This window comes from Thamnophis elegans, chromosome Z (assembly GCF_009769535.1).
Source record: "Thamnophis elegans isolate rThaEle1 chromosome Z, rThaEle1.pri, whole genome shotgun sequence".
Taxonomy (NCBI): Eukaryota; Metazoa; Chordata; class Lepidosauria; order Squamata; family Colubridae; genus Thamnophis; species Thamnophis elegans.
The window spans coordinates 137,122,295-137,145,657 of NC_045558.1; the positions used below are offsets into that span (position 1 = coordinate 137,122,295).

Consider the following 23,363-nt stretch of genomic DNA (forward strand, 5'->3'; position numbering starts at 1 on the left):
AATGGAACAGCACAGAACAGCACAGCACAGCACAGCACAGCACAGAACAGAACAGAACAGAACAGAACAGAACAGAACAGAATAGAATAGAATAGAATAGAATAGAATTCTTTATTGGCCAAGTGTGATTGGACACACAAGGAATTTGTCTTTTTTTGCATATGCTCTCAGTGTATACAAAAAGACAAGATACATTTGTCAAGAATCATACAGCACTTAATGATAGTCCCCACAACTTCTGAAGGCAAGCTATTCCATTGGTTGATTGTTCTCACTGTCAGTTCCTCCTTATTTTTAGATTGAGTCTCTCCTTAGTCACTTTCCATCCATTATTCTTTGTCTGGACTTCAGGTGCTTTGCAAAATAGCTTGACCCCCTCTTCTCTGTGGCAGCCCTTCAAATATTGGAACACTGCTATCACGTCTCCCCTGACCCTTCTCTTCACTAGACTAGCCATGCCCAGTTCCTGTAACCGTTCTTCATATGTTTCAGTCTCTGGTCCCCTCATCATCTTGGCTGCTCTTCTCTGCACTTTTTCTAGAGTCTCAACATCTTTTTTTATAGTGTGGTGACCAAAACTGGATGCAATACTCTAGGTGTGGTCTTAATAGGGCTTTATAGAGTGGTATTAGTACCTCACTTGATCCTGATTATATCCCTCTGTTAATGCAATTTAGGATTGCATTGGTTTTTTGGCTACCGCTGGCTCATATTTAGCTGGTTGTCCACTAAGACTCCAAGATCCCTCTAACAGTCACTGCCATTAAGCCTGGTTTCACCCAGTATATATGTGTCCTTTTGATTTTTCTTACCTAAGTTGGACTTCACTTTTCTTTACAGTGAATTTCTAACTTAACAAGTGCAGTGTTTCACTTACCAACTGTGGCAAGAAAAGTTATAATTTGGGGCAAAATTAATGATTTGATTAGCAATTGAAATTTTGGGCTCAACTATGCTCCTAAATTGAGGACTCCCTGTATAAAATTATTTCTTATTTTCTATCCACAAAACAAAACTGATATACTTATATATATACAAACAAGGGACGTGGTGGCTCAGTCACTAAGATTCTGAAGTTGTCTATCAGAAAGGTCGGCAGTTCGGTGGTTCAAATCCCTAGTGCCGTGTAATGGAATGATTTCCTGTTTTTTATCCCAGCTTGTGCCAATCTAGCAATTCAAAAGCATGTAAAAATACAAGTAGGAAAATAGGTACCACCTTTGGTGGGAAGGTAACCACGTTCCCTGTGCCTTCGGTGTTTAGTCATGCCAGCCCCATGACCATGGAGATGTCTTCAGCTTTGAAATGGAGATGAGCATCGCCCCCTAGAGTTGGGGATGACTTTCACATATGTGCGAGGGAAAACTTTATCTTATCTTATATATACAAATGTATAAACATCGTAAACACAAATCATCTTCATAAATAAATGAGTATGGAATCAAAAGCCATAACCAAATAAAAATAAAACAAGGGAGAGGGAATATGTATATGTATATGTATATGTATATGTATATGTATATGTATATATGTTGTATTTGTGCTGATAAATAAATAAAGGGAGACTTTATTTTATAACAAAGGCAACAGTAAAAATATTGGGTTTCTGTCTGGATGGTCTCTTGTGACGAGCCGATAGACAGAGATAGGAAGCAGTAAGCTTCCTCCCATATTTGGGCATACCAGGAGTTGTGACACTAAATACTTTATATATATTAGGCTTACTGCTTCCTATCTCTGTCTATCGGCTCATCACAAGAGACCATCCAGACAGAAACCCAATATTTTTACTGTTGCCTTTGTTACATTTGTGTTGTATTTGTGCTGATAAATAAATAAAGGGAGACTAGTATAGATCTATTTCAAGCTATTTAGCTCTCATCAGCTAGCCATACCTTTACTGCCTAAGATGTAATACAGCACAGGTTCTAATCCCAGTAAGGGTATGGCTAGCTGATGAGAGCTAAATAGCTTGAAATAGATCTATACTAGTCTCCCTTTATTTATTTATCAGCACAAATACAACACACACAGACACATTTCCTAAGCTAGCATTGTTAAATTAAATACATATTAATTCTACTTTTTTTCTTTTCACTGTGTTTAGATCATTTTAAGAATCAAAGTATTTTCGAGTAATAAAATGACTGCAATTATTGTTAAACTCTGATAAAATTTTGGTTTGTTAGGATGTTTTTTTTTCCAGTTTTCTCCTAAAAAATGTTACGGATTTAATGAAACAATACAAACAAAAGTTAGCAAACACTTGTGTTGTTTGACCACAGGGTTCTACATTCCATTCAGCATTTGAGTTATCAAAGGAAGTTACTTTTGATTTTAAATAATCTTGTAATCCTTTAAGTATATTGGAATACCCTTACAGCTAATACTCTTCTCTTCTCATCTCAATAACACAATTAATAAACAGCATAATAAAATATGTGGTCCAGACAGATCCACCAGACCATTTGAGAGTTTTATATGCTTAGAGCCTTCTGGAAGAACAAATGGCATCCATGATCAGAAGAGGCATTGTACATTTTCAGTAATGTACCATTTGTGCTCATTCCTGGACTGAGAAACTCTACTCACTGTCACTCATGCCCTTAATGGGCCCCCATCTGAATAGATGGCCGTCACTCTGTCAAGGACCTAGGACAGTGGTGGGATTCAAATAATTTAACAACTGTTTCTTTGTCCTAATGACCATCTGGGTAGGTGGGGCTCAGTGTTCATGTGACTGGGTGGGCATGGCCAACTCAAGGTTACTCAGGTCGATGGGCGCTTCGCCTTAGCTGTTACAATGTAATAAGGGTTAACCGGAGAGGCAGTTTCTGTAAGCAGGACAATAAAGATTAGGCTAGAAACAACACTAGAATGTTTCCTTCCTGCTTTCCTTACAGGAGTATCCCTGTAAAGTGGAAAAAAACAAAAGGAGATTTCTTCCAACAATCAGTTCTCTGAACTACTTAGAAAGTTACCAACTGGTTCTCCCGAATAGGTGCAAACTGGCTGAATCCCACCACTGACCTAGGAGTACTCATCTCAAACGATCTAACCCCTAGAGCTCACTGTGACAGCATTGTCAAAAAGGCATTGAGTTGTTAACCTAATTTTGGGAAGCTTCTTCTCTGGTAACATTGTATTGCTAACTGGGGCACACAAAACCTTTGCCAATCCAATCCTCGAATACAGCTCGTCTGCCTGGAATCCACACTGTACATCAGACATTAATACGATTGAGCGGGTCCAGAGGTATTTCATGAGAAGAGTCCTTCACTCCTCTGTTCACAATAGAATACCTTATGCTACCAGGCTCGAAATTTTGGGCTTGGACAACCTGGAACTACACTGCCTACGGTCTGACCTAAGCATAGTATATAAAATTGTCTGCTACAATGTCCTACCTGTCAATGGCTACTTCAGCTTCAACCCCAATAATACATGAGCAAACAAGAGATACAAACTCAAGGTAAATCGCTCCAAACTCAATTGCAGAAAATATGACTTCAGCAACAGAGTGGTCAATGCCTGGAATGCTCTATTGTTACATCCTCAAACCCCCACAGCTTCAACCTCAAACTGTCTACTGTGGACCTCATCCCATTCCATAAAGGGGACGTGCATAAGAGCACCAGTGTGCCTACTGTCCATGTCCTTCTGTCCCCATTTATTTGCATTCATTTCCCTTGTGTGTACTTATACCTGTTATCTTGTACATGTTTGACAAACTAAATAAATAAATAAAAATCAATAAATACTGAAGTATGTTCCAAAAATGCCTTTGAAGATTATTTGGAAGCTTCAGCTTGTGTACAATGCAGTGGTATGTGCAGCTATGCACGTCCCTAGAATTGCACTCATGACACTTCTGCTCTGTCACCTCTGTTGGTTCCCCATTTGCCTCTTGGGCTTATTCATGGTGCTAGTTTTAACCTTTAAAAACCTTCATGGCATCAGCCTGCGTTATTTACGGGACTGACTCCATCCAATCACATCTGCTTTCTCCATCATATCTGGAATAACAGATATGTTATCAGTTCCATCTTCTAGGGAGCTACATTTGTATGCCGTGGCAGCCATCTAATGGAACATTCCCCCACCAAAGAGAAGCTAGCTCTATCCTTGTTGATTTTCCAGAAGTCCCTCAAAACTTGGCCCCAAGGTATCAGTGAGGTCCTGAGGTGGTTTTATTGTTCTTGACATCCTGACTTTACTGCACTCACTTAGTCTTTAATCATAATTTTCTAATTTTTTTCTGAATAATTATAATGTTTTAACTTTTATTTTTATTTTTTATTATGGGGGGATTATGATGGCTCAGTGGTTAAAGATGCTGAGCTTTCCAGCTCACAATCCAGATTTGAAGCCTGAGCATCCCACAACAGGGTAAGCTCCTGTCCTTGCCCCACCTCCTGCCCACCTAGCCATTCAAAAGCATGCAAATGTGAGTAGATTAATTGTTGCCACTTTCATGGAAAGATAACAGTGTTCCATTCACCTTGGGATATAGCCACGCTATCCACATGACCATGGAATATGTCTTCAGCCAAGAAATGGAGATCAGCACTGTGTCCTAGAGTTGGACATCACCAGACAGGGAAAATTTTACCTTAAACTTTTATTATATACCACTCAAAGTCACTGTTTTGTGAAATGAGTACCTATATAAATGTGATGAGTAAATTCGATACATTTGTTCTTCAAGTCATGTCTGTACTGTCCTGTACATTAGGAAACATAATTTGCTGCATAATCTTCAATGTTTGATTAAACTAAAATGATTCTGCATGTATTACTTGGATATTCATATTATTCATTTAAACTTGGCGATGTTATTAGTAAATGATATTTACATGACTTAATTTCTTATTATTAATTGCTCTCTGTGGTTCAATTCTGGCCTCAGCACAATGATGAAGCACTTTGGGAAGAAGATACATCCCAATAAGGCAGCACTGGAGGACAAGATGGAGAAGATCTCCACAGCCACCATGGCTTTCCCTCTAGTGCTCTGGTAGGTTGCCACAAAGGACACCCACACACTGCAAAAAGCCAACATACTGAAAGTAATAAATTTGGCTTCATTAAAGCTGTCAGGTAAATTACGGGCAAGGAATGCCACAACAAAGCTGGCAGTAGCCAAGAAGCCTAAATAGCCCAGGACACAATAAAACATGACAATGAAACCTTCATTGCATTGCAAAATCATGGTTTCCATAACAGAATGCATGTCTAACTCAGGGAATGGAGGAAAGTTTGTCAACCATGTAATACAGATGTTGGCTTGGAAAAGAGAGCAGGAAAGAACAATAAAAAGGGCCAATCTTTTTCCTATCCATTTCCTCATCTTGGAGCCTGGCTTAGTGGCCATGAAAGCCATAACCACAGTGAGGGTTTTGGCCAAAATACAAGAAACAGCCACTGAAAAGACAATGACAAAAGTTGGTTGCCGAAGACAACAGGTGATTTTCCCTGGTTGACCAAGAAATAGCAAGGATGAAAGAAAGCAGAGCATAAGTGCCACGAGGAGAACATAAGTGAGGTCCCGATTGTTGGCTTTAACTATGGGAGTATCTTTGTACTTCATAAAAGTTCCGAGAATCCAGGCTGTTATTGCAGCAAAAGCAACAGCAACTGATGCCAAAGAAATCCCTAAGGTTTCTTCAAAGGAGAGGAAACTGGTTGTTTTGTTCAGGCATCTATCTTGCTCCTTGTTTGGATACTGATTTTTAGGACATTTGAAACAATCTTCCATCTCTAGAGTAAAAGTAAAAAAAAAAGTCAGATTTCTTGATTATTATTTGTCAGAGTTTGGTGCATAAATTCAAATCCAAAAGCACACAGAGATAACTGATGCAGCAGGATTCATTAACTTCTTTATATACGTAAGAATAGATGAATAAATGTACAATACCAATAGATGGTTTTTCCAAGTAAACACAAGGCAGGAGAGTTACAGGCAAACAAAAGCAGTTAGATCTTGGAGAGCAGTAATCAGTGCTCTCTAAGAAGAAATTAGGTGCCCAATTCAGCCATTCCACTGTATCGAGATGCTGCACTACCAGCCCTCTCTACCACAAAGATCCCGCAAGAGAAGAGCAGTCTGGACAACTGTGGGATCTGGCAGGGTGAGAGCTATGAACCATAAACACAAAACTTTTGCTGTGTCCCAGCATAACAGATATATTGCCCTTGCTGACCTTAATGGGGACACTAAAATGACAACTCAAGATAATTGTGATAATGATGACTCAAATAAGCAGGGGGTTGTGGTCCAAAACGAAGAACATACTTTGGAAAGGCAAATATGTGAATCAGGTATCACACATCGGTCTCACAAGAAGAGCAAGTTATCCAAAAAGAGATGTCACCTTCTGGTTGGTGATTCAATTGTAAGGGATGTAAATTTAGGAAAGGATATGGAGGTTTTGAAAGAGGTCAGGTGTCTGCCAGGTGCTACTGCCAGCAGAGACAAGAGGCATATTCTTAAGATAGTCAAGAATGCAAGTAAGGACTGTGATGTTGATGCCATTATACATCTTGGCACAAATGATCTGTCCCAAAAAGATGTACTTTCTATGCAGAATGATTTCCACAGCTTGGGGTATGAACTTAGAAGTATAGGTTGTAGGCTTATCTTCTCAGAAGTTATACCAGTATATAAGGAATAAAAAGGGAAGGGCCAGGTTGTAGCAGAGTTTAATGTGTGACTAAAGGAGTGGTATAAAAGGGAAGGCTTTGGTTTTATTAGTCAGGATGCCTGCAGCTTATCCATTTCTGTACAAAGTTACTTGTACAAAGGACTGAGTTACTTGGCACTAAATTCAAAGATTTTCTGTATGAACATTTAAACTGAACAGTGGGGACAGGGAATTAATTGATACAGAACATTTCTGTGCCCAGCAATCTAAAATTCATAGGGTTATCAGTGCATGTAACATAGATGTTTGTGCGGGTAAGATTATCAGTCCTGTTGTCAAGAAAAACCAAGCATTTAATAGTGAGTGCCATACCATGTGCACAAATCATACAAGTGGCAAGAAAATAGGGGCAGTCAGGCATAACACAGGTTACCTAGACAGTAAACACAGGGTCAATCGAAATGGACTCAAATGTCTATACACCAAATGTCTATATACCAAGATACGCCCACAGAACGGGTAGTAAAAAATGTTGAATCCCACCACTGGTCCACAGACTATAGGTAGAGAACCACTAGACTAGCTAAATGCCCAGCATGATAATTTATTAATTCTGATCCACCCATTTGTTTTAAACATCAATCAACTGACCCATCTTGTCTGAAATCTTTCCTTCTGGACATGGAACACAATCATAGCAGCAGAATGTTTCCCCTTCCATTCGTCTCTTCCAGTATCCTGGGTGGCAATACTCATTACAAAGAGAAATGGGAAGAGCCTGCAAATAACGTGAGCGTTGTTTATTAAGAAGAGGAAAGGCTTCGATTCTTTTATTCATTATTAAACTACACATCCCTTTAAAAAGGGATGTGATTGTATTAGTCGATGAAATCATGTTTATCTGCTTGCTCATCCACATTTAAAGAAGCTCTTGTTAAATATACACAAATTCTACATGTATAGTTTTAGATCATTTCATTTTCAAAAAAGAAAAATGTAATGTTGCACTAAGTATCAAGGGGAAATTAGGAGATTCAGACAATTCAAATGAGTATAAAGATTTATTGCAAACTTAAGCTATCTACAAGAATCAGGCCAACTAACTGTCAAGAGAAATGAGTGGGGGATAAGAAAGGCATTCAAAGGGTATTGAACTCAGATCTCTTGCGTATACGCAGGGACTTGTGACTTATAAAACATTTGACTCCTCTCTTGGGCTCATCTCCTATACTAAGTCTTTATTAGATAAATCTGCTGACTGCTGATGAGATTACACTGCATAGAAAAATAGAAATACCAGGTCTCTAATGAACCAAGTGACAACATCTTTTCAAAGTATGTGATTGATCCTACCTGGTTAAAGCTTTTGTGCCATTCAATTCGATCTTTATTAATAGTCAATTGGTCTCCTTCTGGAGCATTGGGATCTAATCTTCCAACTTTCACTTTCTTGAATGATTTGTTTGCAAAAGTGACCATGTTGATGATGTCAAATCCTCCTGTTACTTGCCTTTTGTCATTAAAAAAAATTCTCTCGTCAGCTGAGTTGTTAAAAGATAGGCCTTGAAGAAATGGATGGAGCTGTTTTAAAAACAGTAAGAAGCAGGGGATTGAAAGAAAAGTGATGTGGAAACGAAACAATTCATCGAAAAGATACTTTTTAAAAAAACAAAGGAAGCTAGACTTTGTTTCTCCTTGAAGACATTTTGTTTCCCATCCAAGAAGCTTCTTCAGTTCTCAATGAATGGTGAAGAATGCAAGGATTGATATTCCTTGCAGTCATCTGTTCATTAGTGCTCTCTCAGAGAGTCATTGAGAGGCTCTGAAGAAGAAATGAAGAAGTTTCTTGGATGAGAAGTGAAATGCCTTCAAGAAAAATATAAAGTCCACTTGCCTTTTGAAAAAGGACCTTTGGGACAACCATGACCTGGATGACTGAGAATCTCCATTGATAATGAACTAAGGCTTCCAGATATTTAACATACTATTGTCTAAGAAAGACCAATCGGGTTGATATACAAAAAAAAGGACAACATGCAAGATGGATTCATTTTTTGACAGGGAGGAACGAGCCTTCAAGACAGTTTTTTGGACACAATTTTCTGTCCTTTTCTTCTTAGGCCTGAAAGAAAATCATTGGCAGACCCAGCTGGCTTTGTGCTTAAATTGGGACTAGAACTTCTGGTTTTTAGCTTGGTGTCTTAATAAATATAGTATATTGAGTCTTTCTTTAAACATTTAAACATTTGTAAATTCCTTGCACAGAACAAGTTGTAAACCTACAATGTATTATCTCTTCCTCCTCTTCTTCCTCCCCCTCCTCCTCCTCCTCCTCTTCTTCTTCTTCTTCTTCCACTATATCGATCATCGTACATTGACAATCATGTTGGCAATCCCAATTTTATCAACAGCCACACAGCCACACAAAAAAGTGTTGCTGAGTTTTGTCCAAATTTGTAGATTTGTAGATTTATTGAACATTTATAGGCCGCCCTTTTCCCTGAGGGGACTCAGGGCGGCTTACAACAATGGGGGAAGGGAGTGCAAAACAAGACATAAAGCAGTTAGGTTCTGAAGCCATGTTTTTCTTCTTCTGCCTGGACCTCATTTGCCTTCAATCTTTCCTTGGAGAATTAAGTGAAGCATGCCATATTTTTTCTGGGTGTTGCATCACATGTCCAACACATTTAAATATTTATAAATTCCATGCACAGAACAAGTTGTCAACCTACAATGTATTATCACTGAAGATCTGTAAAACAACCGTGTGTGATGCGGATACAGGAGAAATATGGATGCAATCCACTTGGTAGGATTTGCAGACTTAAATCATAGTACTTTGAACCAACCCAATCATGTACTACATTTTCCAAGGAAGAAAAAAAAGAAAATGTGTTACATAATGATATTACCTGCCAAGACTGGAGATCATGGAGTTGAATGATTTGAACTGGTGTTGTTTTTTGCCAATTGGATCTCCTTGATAGTAAGTCATGTAAAGAAAGCGCCACAGCATAGATACCATTATAGATACTGTAACTATGACCAGTCATTTGCATCTCAAAGAGAGGTCCAGGAAGTTTGCCCAGGTTCTCCTTCCCAGTGCATTTTCCATTATCCATTGTTAGCGATCCTGAATTAGGAAAGAAACAGTCAAACGCTTGTTCCCAAAACTCTTTTATGAATCCATCTCTGTGCCTCCAAGAAGGTTTTATGGTCTGAAGAAATGTCTTGAACCCCAGAATTTCCTTTGACTGAATTGAAAAGGAAATGGCCCCGTCAAACAAATGGAGATCAAAACTCTTCTGAATTCCGCTTAATATAAAATCCGTTTGGCTTGTCATAATCCATACCTTTCTAAAGGATGCATTTTCCTTATTTTGGGGGTCTCTAAAAAAGATGAGAAAGGTGAACCACACAAGAGTCAAAGTATCTCCATACATAACAAATGTACTCGTTTTACGATTGGCGAAGTGTCTGTAAATGCTAGACATGGTATCAAAAAAGTTATCCAAGTTATCCAGATGGGGAATTCCTGGGATTTGTTGTACGAAGGCTGGACAGATTCCATTCTGGGAAAATATCCCTTGCAGTTTTTGCAAAAATTGTTCACCGCTCTCACTCAGAGAAGCAAAAAGTCCAATCCACTTCCATCCAAAATATTTAAGCAATTGGATAATCCCAATGTATAGGGGACCCTCATTTGGGGCCATGAAGAAAAGTGAAGGTACCTTATCTCTAGAAAAACCTTCTGAGGGATACGATCCGTATGTGAGCTAAAAGGAAGTAGAAAGATTCCATATTTGAGGGGCTCTGACAAAGGGTGTCAAATTATTTTCCAAAGCATCTGAAGGCAAGACAAGAAGCAATGGATGGAAAGAGAGAAGCAACCTAGAACTTAGGAGAAATTTCCTAACAGTGAGAGCAATCAACCAATGCAATAGCTTTGCCTTCAGAAGTTGTGGGCACTTTCAAAAACAGACTGGACAACAATTTGTCTGAAATAGTATAGGATCTCCTGCTAGAAGACCTCCAAGGTCACTTCCAACTGTATTATTCTATTTTCTATGATGTGGTACAGATATGTTATTGCTATTCTTTATGGAAAAATTGAAGGAACTGGCCAGTAGAATCTAAATTTAAATACATTGTTCCTGTAGTATCAATTTCGTGGTTTATAATCATATGATTTAAGATGACTCTCACTCTGTCAAGCATCTAGGAGTTCTCATCTCAAACGATCTAAGTCCCAGAGCTCATTGTAACAAAATTGCCAGAAAGGCATTAAGAGTTGTTAACCTAATTTTGTGAAGCTTCTTCTCTGGTAACTTTGTACTGCAAACTGGGGCATACAAAACCTTTACCAGACCAATCCTCGAATACAGCTCATCAGCCTGGAACCCACACTGTATATCAGACATCAGTACAATTGAGTGGGTCCAGAGGTATTTCACGAGAAGAGTCCTCCACTCTTCTGCTCACAATAGAATTCCCTTTATGCCACCAGGCTTGAAATTTGGGGCTTGGTCAACCTGGAACTGTGTTGCCTGCGGTTCGATCTAAGCATAGCACACAAAATTGTCTGCTATAATATCTTGCCTTTCAATGACTTCTTCAGCTTCAAGCACAATAATACATGGGCAAACAATTGATGCAAACTCAAGGTAAACCACTTGAAACTCAATTGCAGAAAATACGACTTCAGCAACAGAGTGGTGAACACCTGGAATGCTGTACCCAACTCCATTGTTACAGCCTCAAACTCAAACTGTCTTCCGTGGATCTCATCCCATTATTATGAGGTCTATAAAGGGGGCATGCATAAGCACACCATTGTGCCTACCATCCCTGTCTTACTGTCCCCATTTATCTGTATTTACCTCCTTTGTTCATGTTTACATTCATACTTCTACTTGTTATCTTGTACATATTGGACAAATACGTAGGTAGGTAGGTAGGTAGGTAGGGGGAGGGAGGGAGAGAGAGAGAGAGGGAGAGAGAGAGAGAGGGAGAGAGAGAGAGAGAGAGATACTGGTAAATAGTGGATAGATAGAAGATAGCTAGATAGCTAGATAGCTAGATAGCTGGATAGCTGGATAGCTGGATAGCTGGATAGCTGGATAGCTGGATAGCTGGATAGCGGGATAGAGGGATAGAGGGATAGAGGGATGGATGGATGGATAGATAGATAGATAGATGATAGATAGATAGATAGATAGATAGATAGATAGATAGATGATAGATGATAGATGATAGATGATAGATGATAGCTAGATAGATAGATAGATAGATAGATAGATAGATAGATAGATAGATAGATAGATAGATAGATAGATAGATAGATAACTAAACAGATAATTCCTGGAGTTCAGACCAGGTACTCAAAGATGGAAGAGATTCTACTTTTAAATTATGGGAAATAATGGATTTTCAAATTTTGGGGAGTAAATTTAGGATGAGGGATCCCTTATGTACATTGTTTGAGCTTTGATTATTTAAAAAAGGAAGAAGAAAATTCTCCCTGTATCTCAACCAACCTGAGGTATCTTGTAGAATTCGATGATGTCTGCTATATGGGATGAAGTATCAGACTCAAGTCCTCCAAGGATGGCTATGAGATTTTTAGAAGAGCCACATTTATAGTTTGGAAGGAATCTATTTGATTTGAAAAGTAAGTCCAAAGTGGTCCGATAGGTCATTCTGGCACTGTAGTAGCTGTCACAGATGTGGAAGCCAAGGGTAACATTGGGCAAGATTTGTGGGTTCTCATTGATCTCTTTTACACCAAAGACCAAAGAAAGGACATGCTGGTAGAACTTTGTGATCATGCTGCAAAGAAAGAAAAAACCTTCAATAAGAAAGTTGGTTGAAGTCTCATTTCTCCCATGTAATTTCAATTTGATTTAGAAAACCATGTTTTGATATTTCAAAATTAAGCATCACTCTTAACAATAGTCCAAATAGTTCAATGAAAATAATCTTTTTGTTACTCATTTCATTATCTTCAGTAAATTAAATGCATACACTTAGAGTAGAGTAGAGTAGAGTAGAGTAGAGTAGAATAGAATAGAATAGAATAGAATAGAATAGAATAGAATAGAATAGAATAGAATAACAGAGTTGGAAAGGACCTTGGAGGCCTTCCAGTCCAACCCACTGATTAGTCAGAAAGCCCTACACGACCACAGACAAATGGTTATTCAACATCTTCTTAAAAACTTCCAGTGTTGGAATATTCACAACTTTTGGAGGTAAGTTGTTCCTCTGATTAATTGTTCTAACTGTCAGGAAATGTCTCCTTAGTTCTAAGTTGCTTCTTTCATTGATTAGTTTCAACCCATTGCTTCTTGTTCTACCCTCAGGTGCTTTGGAGAAAAACTTGACTCCCTCTTCTTTGTGGCAGCCCCTGAGATATCAGAACGCTGCTATCATGTCTCCCCTAGTCAGTCAGACAATTAATCAGTGAAACAACTCGCCTCCAGAATTTGTGAATGCTCCAATGCTGGAAGTTTTTCAGAAGATGTTGGATAACCACTTGTCTGAAGTGGTATAGGGTTTCTTGCTTAAAGAAGGGGTTGGTCTAGAAGACCTCCGAGGTCCCTTCCAACTCTGTTATTCTATTATTATCATATTATGCAGTAGCACATAATATTCAAATATTTCATAATTGGCATAGTGATGACCAGCATCTGTAAAGACAATTGAAGTCTTAGGAAGGAAACATAGTTTCTAACAATGCATATCCTACCAGGGTGAAAGTCAAGAAGAGATTATTCTTGTGGGTGCTTATTTGTGGAACAAAAATAGAAAAGAAGAAACTGAAGTCTCATAAAAATTCATTTGAAACAAATCAGGCAGAGGACTTGATTAGAGAGACAATGCACAGATACTTTACCTTATATGCATCGAGATTAGATTACCAGAGTTGGAAGGGAGCTTGTAGACCATTTAGTTTACCCCCCTCAAGCAGGAGACCCTACACAATTTCCCTAACCTGACACTATTTCTGACAAATAGCAGTCCAATCTCTCCTTGAAAGTCTTCAGTGATGAAGCTTCCACAACTTCTGAAGGCAGCGTCTGTTCCACTGATTGATTGTTCTCACTGTCAGAAGGTTTCTCCTCATTTCTAGGTTGAATCTCTCCTTGGTCAGTTGGCATCCATTATTCCTTGTCTGGCCTTTGGTGCCTTGGAAAATAGCTTGGCCCCTTCCTCTCTGTGGGAGCCCCTCAAATATTGGAACACTGCTATCATGTCTCCCTTTCTAAAACACTTCCCAAAATTAAACTCTACACAGTCAATATGTGCATTTTTAAAATTATTTTTTTTAAAGAATAAAAGTTCAAAATCTCATTTTGTCTGGAGTTACACATTCTAGGAAAACTTGGGAAATAATCAGGTTGTGTAAGATCTTTATTTATCTTCTTTCAGCCTCTTGTTATTTATAGATACACAAGCTGTTATTTGTTATCTGTTATCTGTTATTTTTGCTGTATTCAGAAGAAGAAGCAACTGACAAGAAGCAATGTAATATTGGGTTCTTGCTTACTTGGGAATGTTAAACAGCTTTTGAGATGGATATTCATCAAACAACTGTTGGTTGAAAATGTATATGATTTGAGAAGTCATCCCACCAATGAGAATATCACCTGGCTGGTACCATTCATATGGAACCAGAAAAGGATCTGCATGACACTTTAGAGTATTCACTGGATATATGGTAGATAAAAATATGAGAAGGAACAACATAGCAGCAGCAAAGAATTCTTCTAATCCTCTGTATTAACCAAGACAGATTACTTGATTTAGCAAAGTGTTTTTCCCCAGCATGTTTCCTAAGAGAAATCTATCAAACAAAACCTTACTTTGGCAGAGATACAATTTTGAGTACTGACTGACTGACTGAGATTTCCAGAACTTGTATCTTGCAGTTTCCTGGTAAAATGAAAAACAAACATCAGAAGAAATAAACCTGAGTAGCTTGCTTGTTTCTTCCAAACACCCCCATGGAACTGGGGTTAGTTTATAACGTATTTGGAGATTTGTTCTCATCTTTAAATAAACCTCTGGGGCTTTGAGCAGGTAGTCAAATGATATTGATTTGGACAATTCCAGGGAGAATTAATTATCTATTCAATCTTTTCTCGCTGAATGTAAATTTGTCTACCTGGCAGCACATCCTCTTATCAGACAATCGAAAACTTCTTTGAATAATTAAATAAAAATAATTATTTTACTTTGTTCAGAATGCAAAGTAATTTTAGAATATAGAAAACAGAAAACAGAGTAACAGAGCTGAAAGGGACCTTGGAGTCCAATCCCCTGCTTAGGCAGGAAATCCTACACCACTACAGACAAATGATTATCCAACATCTTCTTAAAAACTTCCAGTGTTGGAGCATTCACAACTTTTGGAGGCAAATTGTTTCACTGATTAATTGTTCTAACTGTCAGGAAATTTCTCTTCAGTTCTAAGTTACTTCTCTCTTTGATTAGCTGTCAAGTTACAAGACCCTTGCACCCTAAACCTTTAGAAAAAAAAACCCCAGGGGTGTTCAAACTTGACAGCTTTGAGATTTGTGGACTTCAACTCCCAGAATTCCTCCTCTCATTCTTCATCTTGAGGATGTGTGGATGGGCGGGGGGAGGGAGCTGGAACCAGTTCTAAACAGCACAGTAGATTTATGGAACCTCTTCTATAGAAGAGGTTAGAACTGGCAGGAACCCACCCCTGATGGAAAGTGACTAAGGAGAGATTCAACCTAAAAATAAGGAGGAACTGACAGTGAGAACAATCAACCAATGGAATATCTTGCCTTCAGAAGTTGTGGGGACTCCCTGAAAAGCGTTCGGAGACTACAGCTAGTCCAGAATGCAGTCACGCGAGCGATATTGGGTGTATCGAGATACACCCATATTACACCTATCCTCCGCGAGCGGCACTGGCTGCCAATTGGTCTCCGAACGCAATTCAAGGCATTGGTAATTACCTTTAAAACCCTATATGGCTTAGGACCAGCATATTTGCGAGACCGCCTACTGCTGCATACCTCCCAATGGCTGATAAGATCCCAAAGGGTGGGCCTCCTTAGGACGCCGTCAGTCAGACAGTGTTGGCTGATGGAGCCTCGGAGGAGGGGCTTCTCTGTGGCTGCTCCGACCCTGTGGAATCAGCTGCCCCCAGAGGTCCGGACCTCACCCACCCTCATGGCCTTCAGAAAAGCTGTTAAAATCTGGCTGTTCCAGCAGGTCTGGGGCTGTTGACCTTATTATTTAGGGTCCAGCCCCACTCTGAATGTATGTGTGTTGGAGAATTTTTAAATCTTTATTTTTATTTTGTTTAGTTTTTTTCTTTTTTTGTTTTGTGTAAGCCGCCCGGAGTCCTCTGGGATTGGGCGGCCTATAAATTTAATAAATTCAATTCAATTCAATTTAGTGTTGTACCTTATGATTCTTGACAAATGTATCTTGTCTTTTTGTATACATTGAGAGCATATGCAAAAAAGACAAATTCTTTGTGTGTCAACTCCCAGAATTCCTCCTCTCGCTCTTCATCTTGATGATGTGTGGATGGGTGGGGGGAGGGACTTGGAACCGGTTCTAAACAGCATTGTAGATTTGTGAAAACTCTTCCATAGAAGAGGTTAGAACTGGCAGGAGCCCACCCCTGGATTTTATCCACCCCATTTAAACTCAATATCCTTGAGAAAAAAATAACACTTATGTGATATAATTAAAAGACCCTCTCTTTTTATGACCCTGTAAAAGCCTAATTCAGGTTAGAGTTGGGGCAACAGGATGGAGCTGAGGATTTATTGGTGAGATGTCCTTTCTGACACCACACGGAGTTCACAACAGATTTTTTTTTTCCTTTGTACCTTGGGCAAGAATTATCTGCCACTAACTAAGATTGAACTTTTAACCTTCACCATCAATCTTTACCAAAAGGCCACCATGCTGCCCTTTCACATGATTCAATAACTTCATTTTATTTTATTATTTTATTAATCTCTTAGTGTTTAATTCTGGCCTAAGAACAATGATGAAGCATTTTGGGGAAAAAATACATCCCAATAATGCAGCGCTGGAGGACAAGATGGAGAAGACCTCCACAGCTACCATGGCTTTTCCCTTTGTGCTCAGATAGGCTGGAAAGAAGGAGATCCACACACTGCAAAAGGCCAACATGCTGAAGGTGATGAACTTGGCTTCGTTAAAGCTGTCAGGTAATTTATGGGCAAGGAAAGCCACAATAAAGCTGGCAATGGCCAATAAGCCCAGATAGCCCAGGACACAATAGAACATGAAGATGGAGCCTTCATTGCATTGCCAAATCATGATTTCTGTAAGGGAATTCATCTTTAACTTGGGGAATGGAGGAGAGGTTGCCAGCCATATAATGCAAAGGCCTGTTTGAAGAAGAGAACAAGAAAGGACAATGGCAAGAGACAATCTTTTCCCCACCCATTTTCTCATTGAAGAACCTGGCTTAGTAGCCATGAAAGCTACAACCACAGTAATAGTTTTAGCTAACACACAAGAAACAGCAGCTGAGAAGATGATGCTGAATGCTGGTTGCCGGAGAAGGCAGGTTACTTTCCCTGGTTGACCAAGGAATAACAAGGAAGAAAGAAAGCAGAGCAGAAGGGCAATGAGTAGTGTGTAAGAGAGGTCTCGGTTGTTGGCCTTGACAATGGGTGTTTCTCTACGCTTAAGGAAAATTCCAAGCACACTGATTGTCATGAGGGAGAAGCAAACAGCAGCTGATGCCAGACTGATTCCTAAAGGTTCTTCAAAGGACAGGAAACTCATTGTTTTGTTAAGGCATCGATCTTGCTCCTTGCTTGCATACTGATCTTCAGGACATTTGAAACAATCTTCTGTGTCTGGATAAAAAGATTTAAAAAAAAACCTCATTCACTTTCTATTTCCCACTTCTTTCTCAAATGTTCTATGCTATTGTTTGAAGACTGACATTCCTTCCAATATGACTTGGCCCTGTGGCCCCATGGCCTTGTGTTCCAAGCAGAATTTACAGTCTTAAAGCAAAACTGACCTTCTTCATCACATCTCTTTCAAGTCTTTGTTGGATTTACTGTTTACTGTTAAGCAACACGTAAAGCTGAAGACAGAAATAATTTTAGAAAATGATCCATCAATAATATCCCTGGAATATAACTTAAAACTAGTTAAACTTAGTGAAATTTAGTGATAAAAGATATAGTTAAATAAATAATTGATAATGATAATAATGTATACAATGTATAGTGTTATGATAAGTAATAATTGGATATGAATATTGAATGGTACCCATGAAAGGAAGATTAGAAATCCTCTTGGATTATATACAAAGGTTAATAAAAGAGATACAGTGTATTTAACTGCCAAGCCACTCCAACCTGGTCACATGGCCAGCAAGCCACTCCCACAAAGCTTGCCATACCAGCAGAAGAGGTTCTAAAAATTTTTGAAACCCACCACTGCTTAAAAGTCATGAACAGCAAGCAGAACAGTTAGGGGGAGGGGAATCAGCTGTGCTGCATGATTGAGATGAGCTAGAAAGCAGGAAATAAAGGACAGGATAGGACGGGTGAAAGTGGGCATGGACAGCTCATCACCCGAACCACTCCAAACCAGCTGAATACTACCTCTGCAGGAGCGTCATAATCTGTGATTATTTAGAAAGCTTCCAAAAATTTATTAGACTCGTAATGGTGAACTTATGTGCCTCAGGTGCCATGTGGAACCCTCTCTGCCAGCGCCTCCCACCAGCCAGCTGATTTTCAGGTCTCTACCATGCATGCGTGGGGGGGGACAGGGGGGTGCAATGCAGCCCTCCCTGGGCCCTGTTTTTGGTCACAGGGAGGCCTGCTAGGCTTAAAATGGGCTGTGGGGGTACAGTGTCCCCAGTGGTGGGTTTCAAAAATTTTTAGAACCTCTTCTGTAGGTGTGGTCTGCTTTGTGGGAGTGGCTTGCTGGTCATGTGACCGGGTGGGGGTGGCTTGCCCATCATGTCACTGAGTGGGAGTGGCTTGGCAGTCATGTGACTGGGTGGGCGTGACCGTCTTGTAAAATGTGGTGAAACTCACTTAACAATGCTCTTGCTTAGCAACCAAAATGTTGGCTCAGAAACTCTGGCATTTGAAGCACACAAGTCTTAAAGCCGTCAAGTTACAAGATCCTTGCACCCCCAACCCTTTAGGGAAAAAAACCCAGGGATGTTCAAAGTTGACAGCTTTAAGCCTTGTGGACTTCAACTCCCAGAATTCCTCCTCCAGTCATCTTGGCTCAGGAACTCTGACTCTGAAGTGTGCAAGTCTTAAAGCTGTCAAGTTACAAGACCCTTGCACCCCTAAACCTTTAGAAAAAAACCCCAGGGGTGTTCAAACTTGACAGTTTTAAGACTTTACAGTTTTGATAGGACTCTTAAACACGGGCGGGGTGATTGGTGGGCCAGCCAATCAGTGAGTGGCGTGAGGGGCAAGCATGGTGCGGACGGGCGGTGGTAGGGAGCTGGAAGTGGTTCTAAATGGCACAGTAGATTTGTGGAGCCTCTTCTATAGAAGAGGTTAGAACTGGCAGGAACCCTGAGTGCCCCCCCCCCCATGGTCCATTTTGGTCCTAGGAGGCTTCAGGGAGGCCTGCTAGGCCCAAAATGGGCCATTGGGAGGTACAATGGACACCCCGGAGGTCATGGGGAGGCCATGTGTAGGTGCATGGGGGCAGGGGGGGTCATACACATACACACAGGAGGAAGGGGTGCATTGCATTATGTGTGTGGGCACATGGGCACACACTTTCAGCACCCAGAACAAAAAGGTTAGCCATCACTATATTAGACTATTTAGTTTACTTTAGATGAGTCGGGTTTTCAACTGAGCAACAAATGAATCCTTTGAAATTCTTACAGTTTAGTTCTTGTGTTCAAACGTGGCTGAATGCAATGTGGAAAGAATATCAGTTCTGTACGTTCCCATTATTTTTACAGTAAGGTGTTGTTTTCTTGTCCATAGTTCACTTACACCATTTGCATTTGATTGTTTTTTCCAAAATTTTAGAGGAAGTAAATTTTTTGTGTACGTTTAAGCAAGCTGATAGAAATGTTCCTCAATATAACTGTGTGTATACATACATATCTATATTTTCTAATGTTTCTAATGTTGGATTTCCCCCCTTACCAGAGGGAGCGCACTTGTGAAGTACTATGAAGCCGTTACCATGTAAATTCCACTGCACTGCACAGTAGAAGCCATTTTACGGCAGTACAGTAAAAGCCTTTTTAAGGCATAACAGGCTGTATCTTAACAGAACACACACCCCAAGGGTTTTTGTGGGTGTCTTACCCCCACAGTTTGTTTCCAGAGAGTAAGTTATCTGTCTACCAAGTTTGGTTGAAATTGTTCAAGGCATTCCAGAGTTATGCTGGAACATACACGCACACAGCCATTTTTATACATATATAAATGTAATGCTTTTGGATGTAAGATGTAATGCTTTTGGATGGCCACCATGTAAAATGCGGTTGGGCCAAGATTTGACTGTCGTCACTATGTATACCTTGGTTTACAGATGACATTTGCAGGAAGCCACATAAACAATGACTTTTGTTTTCTAGTTGGTATTTTGAAACCTGAGATTAAAAATGTTATAAGAGAAGAGATTGTATGTACGCAGGCTAGTATTCTCTCATAATATCCTCAAATTGTTATGAACTGAGGTTTATATAAATTATGCTTGTTCCTTGCTTTACAGGTTGGGAAACCTCATCTTTAGAAAGGAAGAGATCAGGGGTGGTATTCAGATGGTTTAGACTGGTTTGGGCAAACAGGAAGTGTGGACCTGCGGGTGGGCCCATCCACCTGCCTCAGTGCTATGCCATCCTTTTTTAGTCACATTTTCTAAGCTGTGCAAATGCGTGCAAGCTGTGCGCACGAGCAAAGCGCATGCATGGAAGGCTGTGTGCTCACATTTTTGTGTGCGGCGAACTGGCAATAAGATTATGTGAAACTCATCTCTGACATAGATACATACATCTGAACAAACTGTAACTTGTTTGACAAAACAATTTCTTTGCAGCCAGTGTCTCTAAAAATTTAAGGACTTCATCACTGACCTGTCTTGCTTGAAATCTTCCCCGACGGGCATGGAACACAATCATAGCAGCAAAAATGATTCTCTTCAGATTTTCTTTTCCAATACCCAGGATGACAGTGTCCGTTGCACAGAGAAACTGGAAGAACCTATTCATAACATGAAAAAAACAAAAAAACAAACAAATGCAGAGGTAATTTGTAAATTGTTCGGCTTTTTCATCCGCTGAGAGATACAGCAAGTTAGTCATCCAGCCTTCTCCAGGTGCCGTCGACTAGACAATGTCATGTGGTGGCCCCCCGGAGGAGGGCCTTCTCTGTAGCTGCCCCAGCCCTATGGAACAATCTACCCCCCAGAGATCCGGACCCTCCCGACTCTCTCGGCCTTCCGTAAGTCTATTAAGACCTGGCTATTCCAGCAGGCCTGGGGCTGTTGACCTCTTGAATGAGGTCCAGCCCCACTAAGGTTGAGTGCATGTTGTGTCTTTTAACTTCCCTGTCTTTCTATTTTTTATTTTTTTTAGTATTTTTAAATTGTTTTTATGTAAGCTCCCCGGAGTCCTTCGGGATTGGGCAGCATATAAATTTATTAAACATTAACATTAACATTAACAAACATCCTGTAAAGAGAATTATGGCCAGGAGAGATTGCTTGGAGACATTTAAATTGAAGTCTCTTCCTTTCAAGAATACCTGTACCTGGCTAAAACCATTCAATCATGTTTTCAATAATAATCAATCCATTTAAAAAAAAGTTGCAAAGGAATTCACCAATTTTTTTCCAATGAGTACAATGGAAGAATGTGACACATGTTGTAGCAAATTTTTGCAGCAGTCTGACCCATTCAAGAATAACCATACCTGGTTAAAATCTTTGTGCCATGCTATCAAATTTTCATTAATAACCACTTCATTTCCTTCTGGAGCATTGGCATCTAATCTTCCAACTTTCACTCTCTGGATGGAATTGTTTGAAAAAGTGATCACGTTGACGATGTCAAATCCTCCTGCAATTTCCATCTTTTCATTAAAGGACACCGTTTCCCCTGCTGAGTTGTTGAAAGAAATGCTTTGAAGAAATGGGTGCAGCTACTTGAAAAAAAGAAGAAAAAGAGGAAGTTTTAAAAATAGAGGGATAAAACATGCTATGAGACATTTCCCACTTCTTTCCAAATGTCTTTTTGCAGCTTAACGTTAACAAGGAGTACATCACTATATACAGTAATGAGCACCATGCTTTCCATTTTCATGGATATAAAAAAAGCAATGTATTACAGGCAGTCCTCAACTTACAACCACAAAATTTATGGTGTTCAATAAAAAAAAAATTGTTAAGTGAATTTGTCCCGTTTGATTACCTTTTTTCTGCCACATTTGTTAAATGAATCACTGCAGTTGTTAAATTAGTAACATGGTTGTAAAGTAAATCTGGGTTCTCCTTTGACTTTGCTTGTCGGAAGATGGTGAAATGACTCCTGAACACTCCCACCATCATAAATATCAATCAATTGTTAAGCATCTGAATGTAAATCACATAACTATTGGGTCATAAGTGTGAAAAATAGTTCAAAAGTCACTATTTTCAGGCTCTTGTAACTTGGAACAGTCACTAAATCAACCGTTATAAGGTTGATGACATATAGAATAGAACCGTTATAAGAACTACCTGTACTATGAATAGTAGTTCACATACTTTTCTTGGGTAGAAAGTTGAATATAACCCAGCGGTAGTATTAACTGAAAGGCAGAAGAACAGTATTTTTCCTTATGTGTTTACCATTGATTGATTGATTTAATCATAGCTATTTGAATGATATATTGTGTCTGGAAATAAGACTGAGGTCATCTTAATTGTCAACTCAGATAGCTTCTCTCCAGTGACGTGTGGTCAGCTTTAGGGCTGGTGAGGCACTTTTTAGACTCCCAGAATTCCACAGCCAGGCATGCTCAGTTCCGATTTAAAGCGACAGCATTTTTCCCCCTTGCAAAATAAGTTTTCCCATTCTTTTTCTTCTCCCTCCCCCTCCTTCTTCCCTCTCTCCCTCCCTCCCCCTCTCTCAAACAGACACACGCACACAGAGAACTTGGATCCCTCTCTCACTCACTCACTCTCAAACACAAACACAGAAGTTGGATATATTTTCCAAAGGCTTGAAAGCAGCTCCTCTGCCATACCCCCCCTTCCCCTGCTGCCTTCCAATCAAACTTTTGAATTCCTCCCCCCTCCCCACACACAGACCTTTTCCAGCTGTTTCAGAGACGATTTCAACTCTGCTTCTGCCTGCCCTGCCCTCCCCTCCCCTCATGAAAGGCCACAGCTCTGAGTCAGACTGAGCTAGTTGCTCCCAGAGAACTCTAAAAAGCCTCTAAAAATGCCCTCTACAGGAGGCGAGAGAATACATGCCTCATTTGCATAAGGAATTTTTTGCTTGTTAACCCTTGCTTAACTCTTAAAAGGCGAAAAATTGCTTATGCACAGGAGGCCCCTAGTTCTCTGGCCTCCTCCTATGGTTAACACAAAGCACTGTTCCAAGTCACTGTGAATCTGGCAGCAACTACCTTGGCTTAAATTATTTAAAAAAAATTCTTTAAAATTCTTTCCTTTTCCTCATGACTGGTGAGGTCACGC

At 39.7% G+C, this 23,363-nt stretch overlaps 2 protein-coding genes across 2 annotated transcripts; both read right to left on the reverse strand.

The window, feature by feature from the left end:
* Nucleotides 1–4,861: 4,861 nt before the first annotated feature.
* LOC116522001 (vomeronasal type-2 receptor 26-like) lies at nt 4,862–12,472 on the reverse strand. The gene is made up of 4 exons (XM_032236590.1): nt 12,182–12,472; nt 7,998–8,225; nt 7,296–7,422; nt 4,862–5,760 (listed from the first exon to the last, which is right to left on the reverse strand). Exons 1-4 carry the CDS (start codon nt 12,470–12,472, stop codon nt 4,862–4,864), a joined length of 1,545 nt encoding a protein of 514 aa, XP_032092481.1.
* Nucleotides 12,473–16,640: 4,168 nt separating this feature from the next.
* LOC116522002 (vomeronasal type-2 receptor 26-like) lies at nt 16,641–21,754 on the reverse strand. The gene is made up of 3 exons (XM_032236591.1): nt 21,596–21,754; nt 20,758–20,884; nt 16,641–17,530 (listed from the first exon to the last, which is right to left on the reverse strand). Exons 1-3 carry the CDS (start codon nt 21,752–21,754, stop codon nt 16,641–16,643), a joined length of 1,176 nt encoding a protein of 391 aa, XP_032092482.1.
* Between the last annotated feature and the right edge of the window lie 1,609 nt (nt 21,755–23,363).

What these genes read in the sequence shown, in the direction of transcription:
- LOC116522001 (XM_032236590.1), bottom strand. Translation starts at nt 12,472, where the DNA reads ATGATCACAAAGTTCTACCAGCATGTCCTTTCTTTGGTCTTTGGTGTA. An exon ending in AATTCTACAAGATACCTCAG is followed by an intron (nt 8,226 to 12,181) that starts GTTGGTTGAGAT and finishes TTTTTAAAACAG; the next exon opens with CTCCATCCATTTCTTCAAGG. An exon ending in AAAGATTTCAGACAAGATGG is followed by an intron (nt 5,761 to 7,295) that starts GTCAGTTGATTG and finishes CTTTTACTCTAG; the next exon opens with AGATGGAAGATTGTTTCAAA.
- LOC116522002 (XM_032236591.1), bottom strand. Translation starts at nt 21,754, where the DNA reads ATGGAAATTGCAGGAGGATTTGACATCGTCAACGTGATCACTTTTTCA. An exon ending in GGCACAAAGATTTTAACCAG is followed by an intron (nt 20,885 to 21,595) that starts GTATGGTTATTC and finishes TGTTATGAATAG; the next exon opens with GTTCTTCCAGTTTCTCTGTG. An exon ending in GAAGATTTCAAGCAAGACAG is followed by an intron (nt 17,531 to 20,757) that starts GTCAGTGATGAA and finishes CTTTTTATCCAG; the next exon opens with ACACAGAAGATTGTTTCAAA.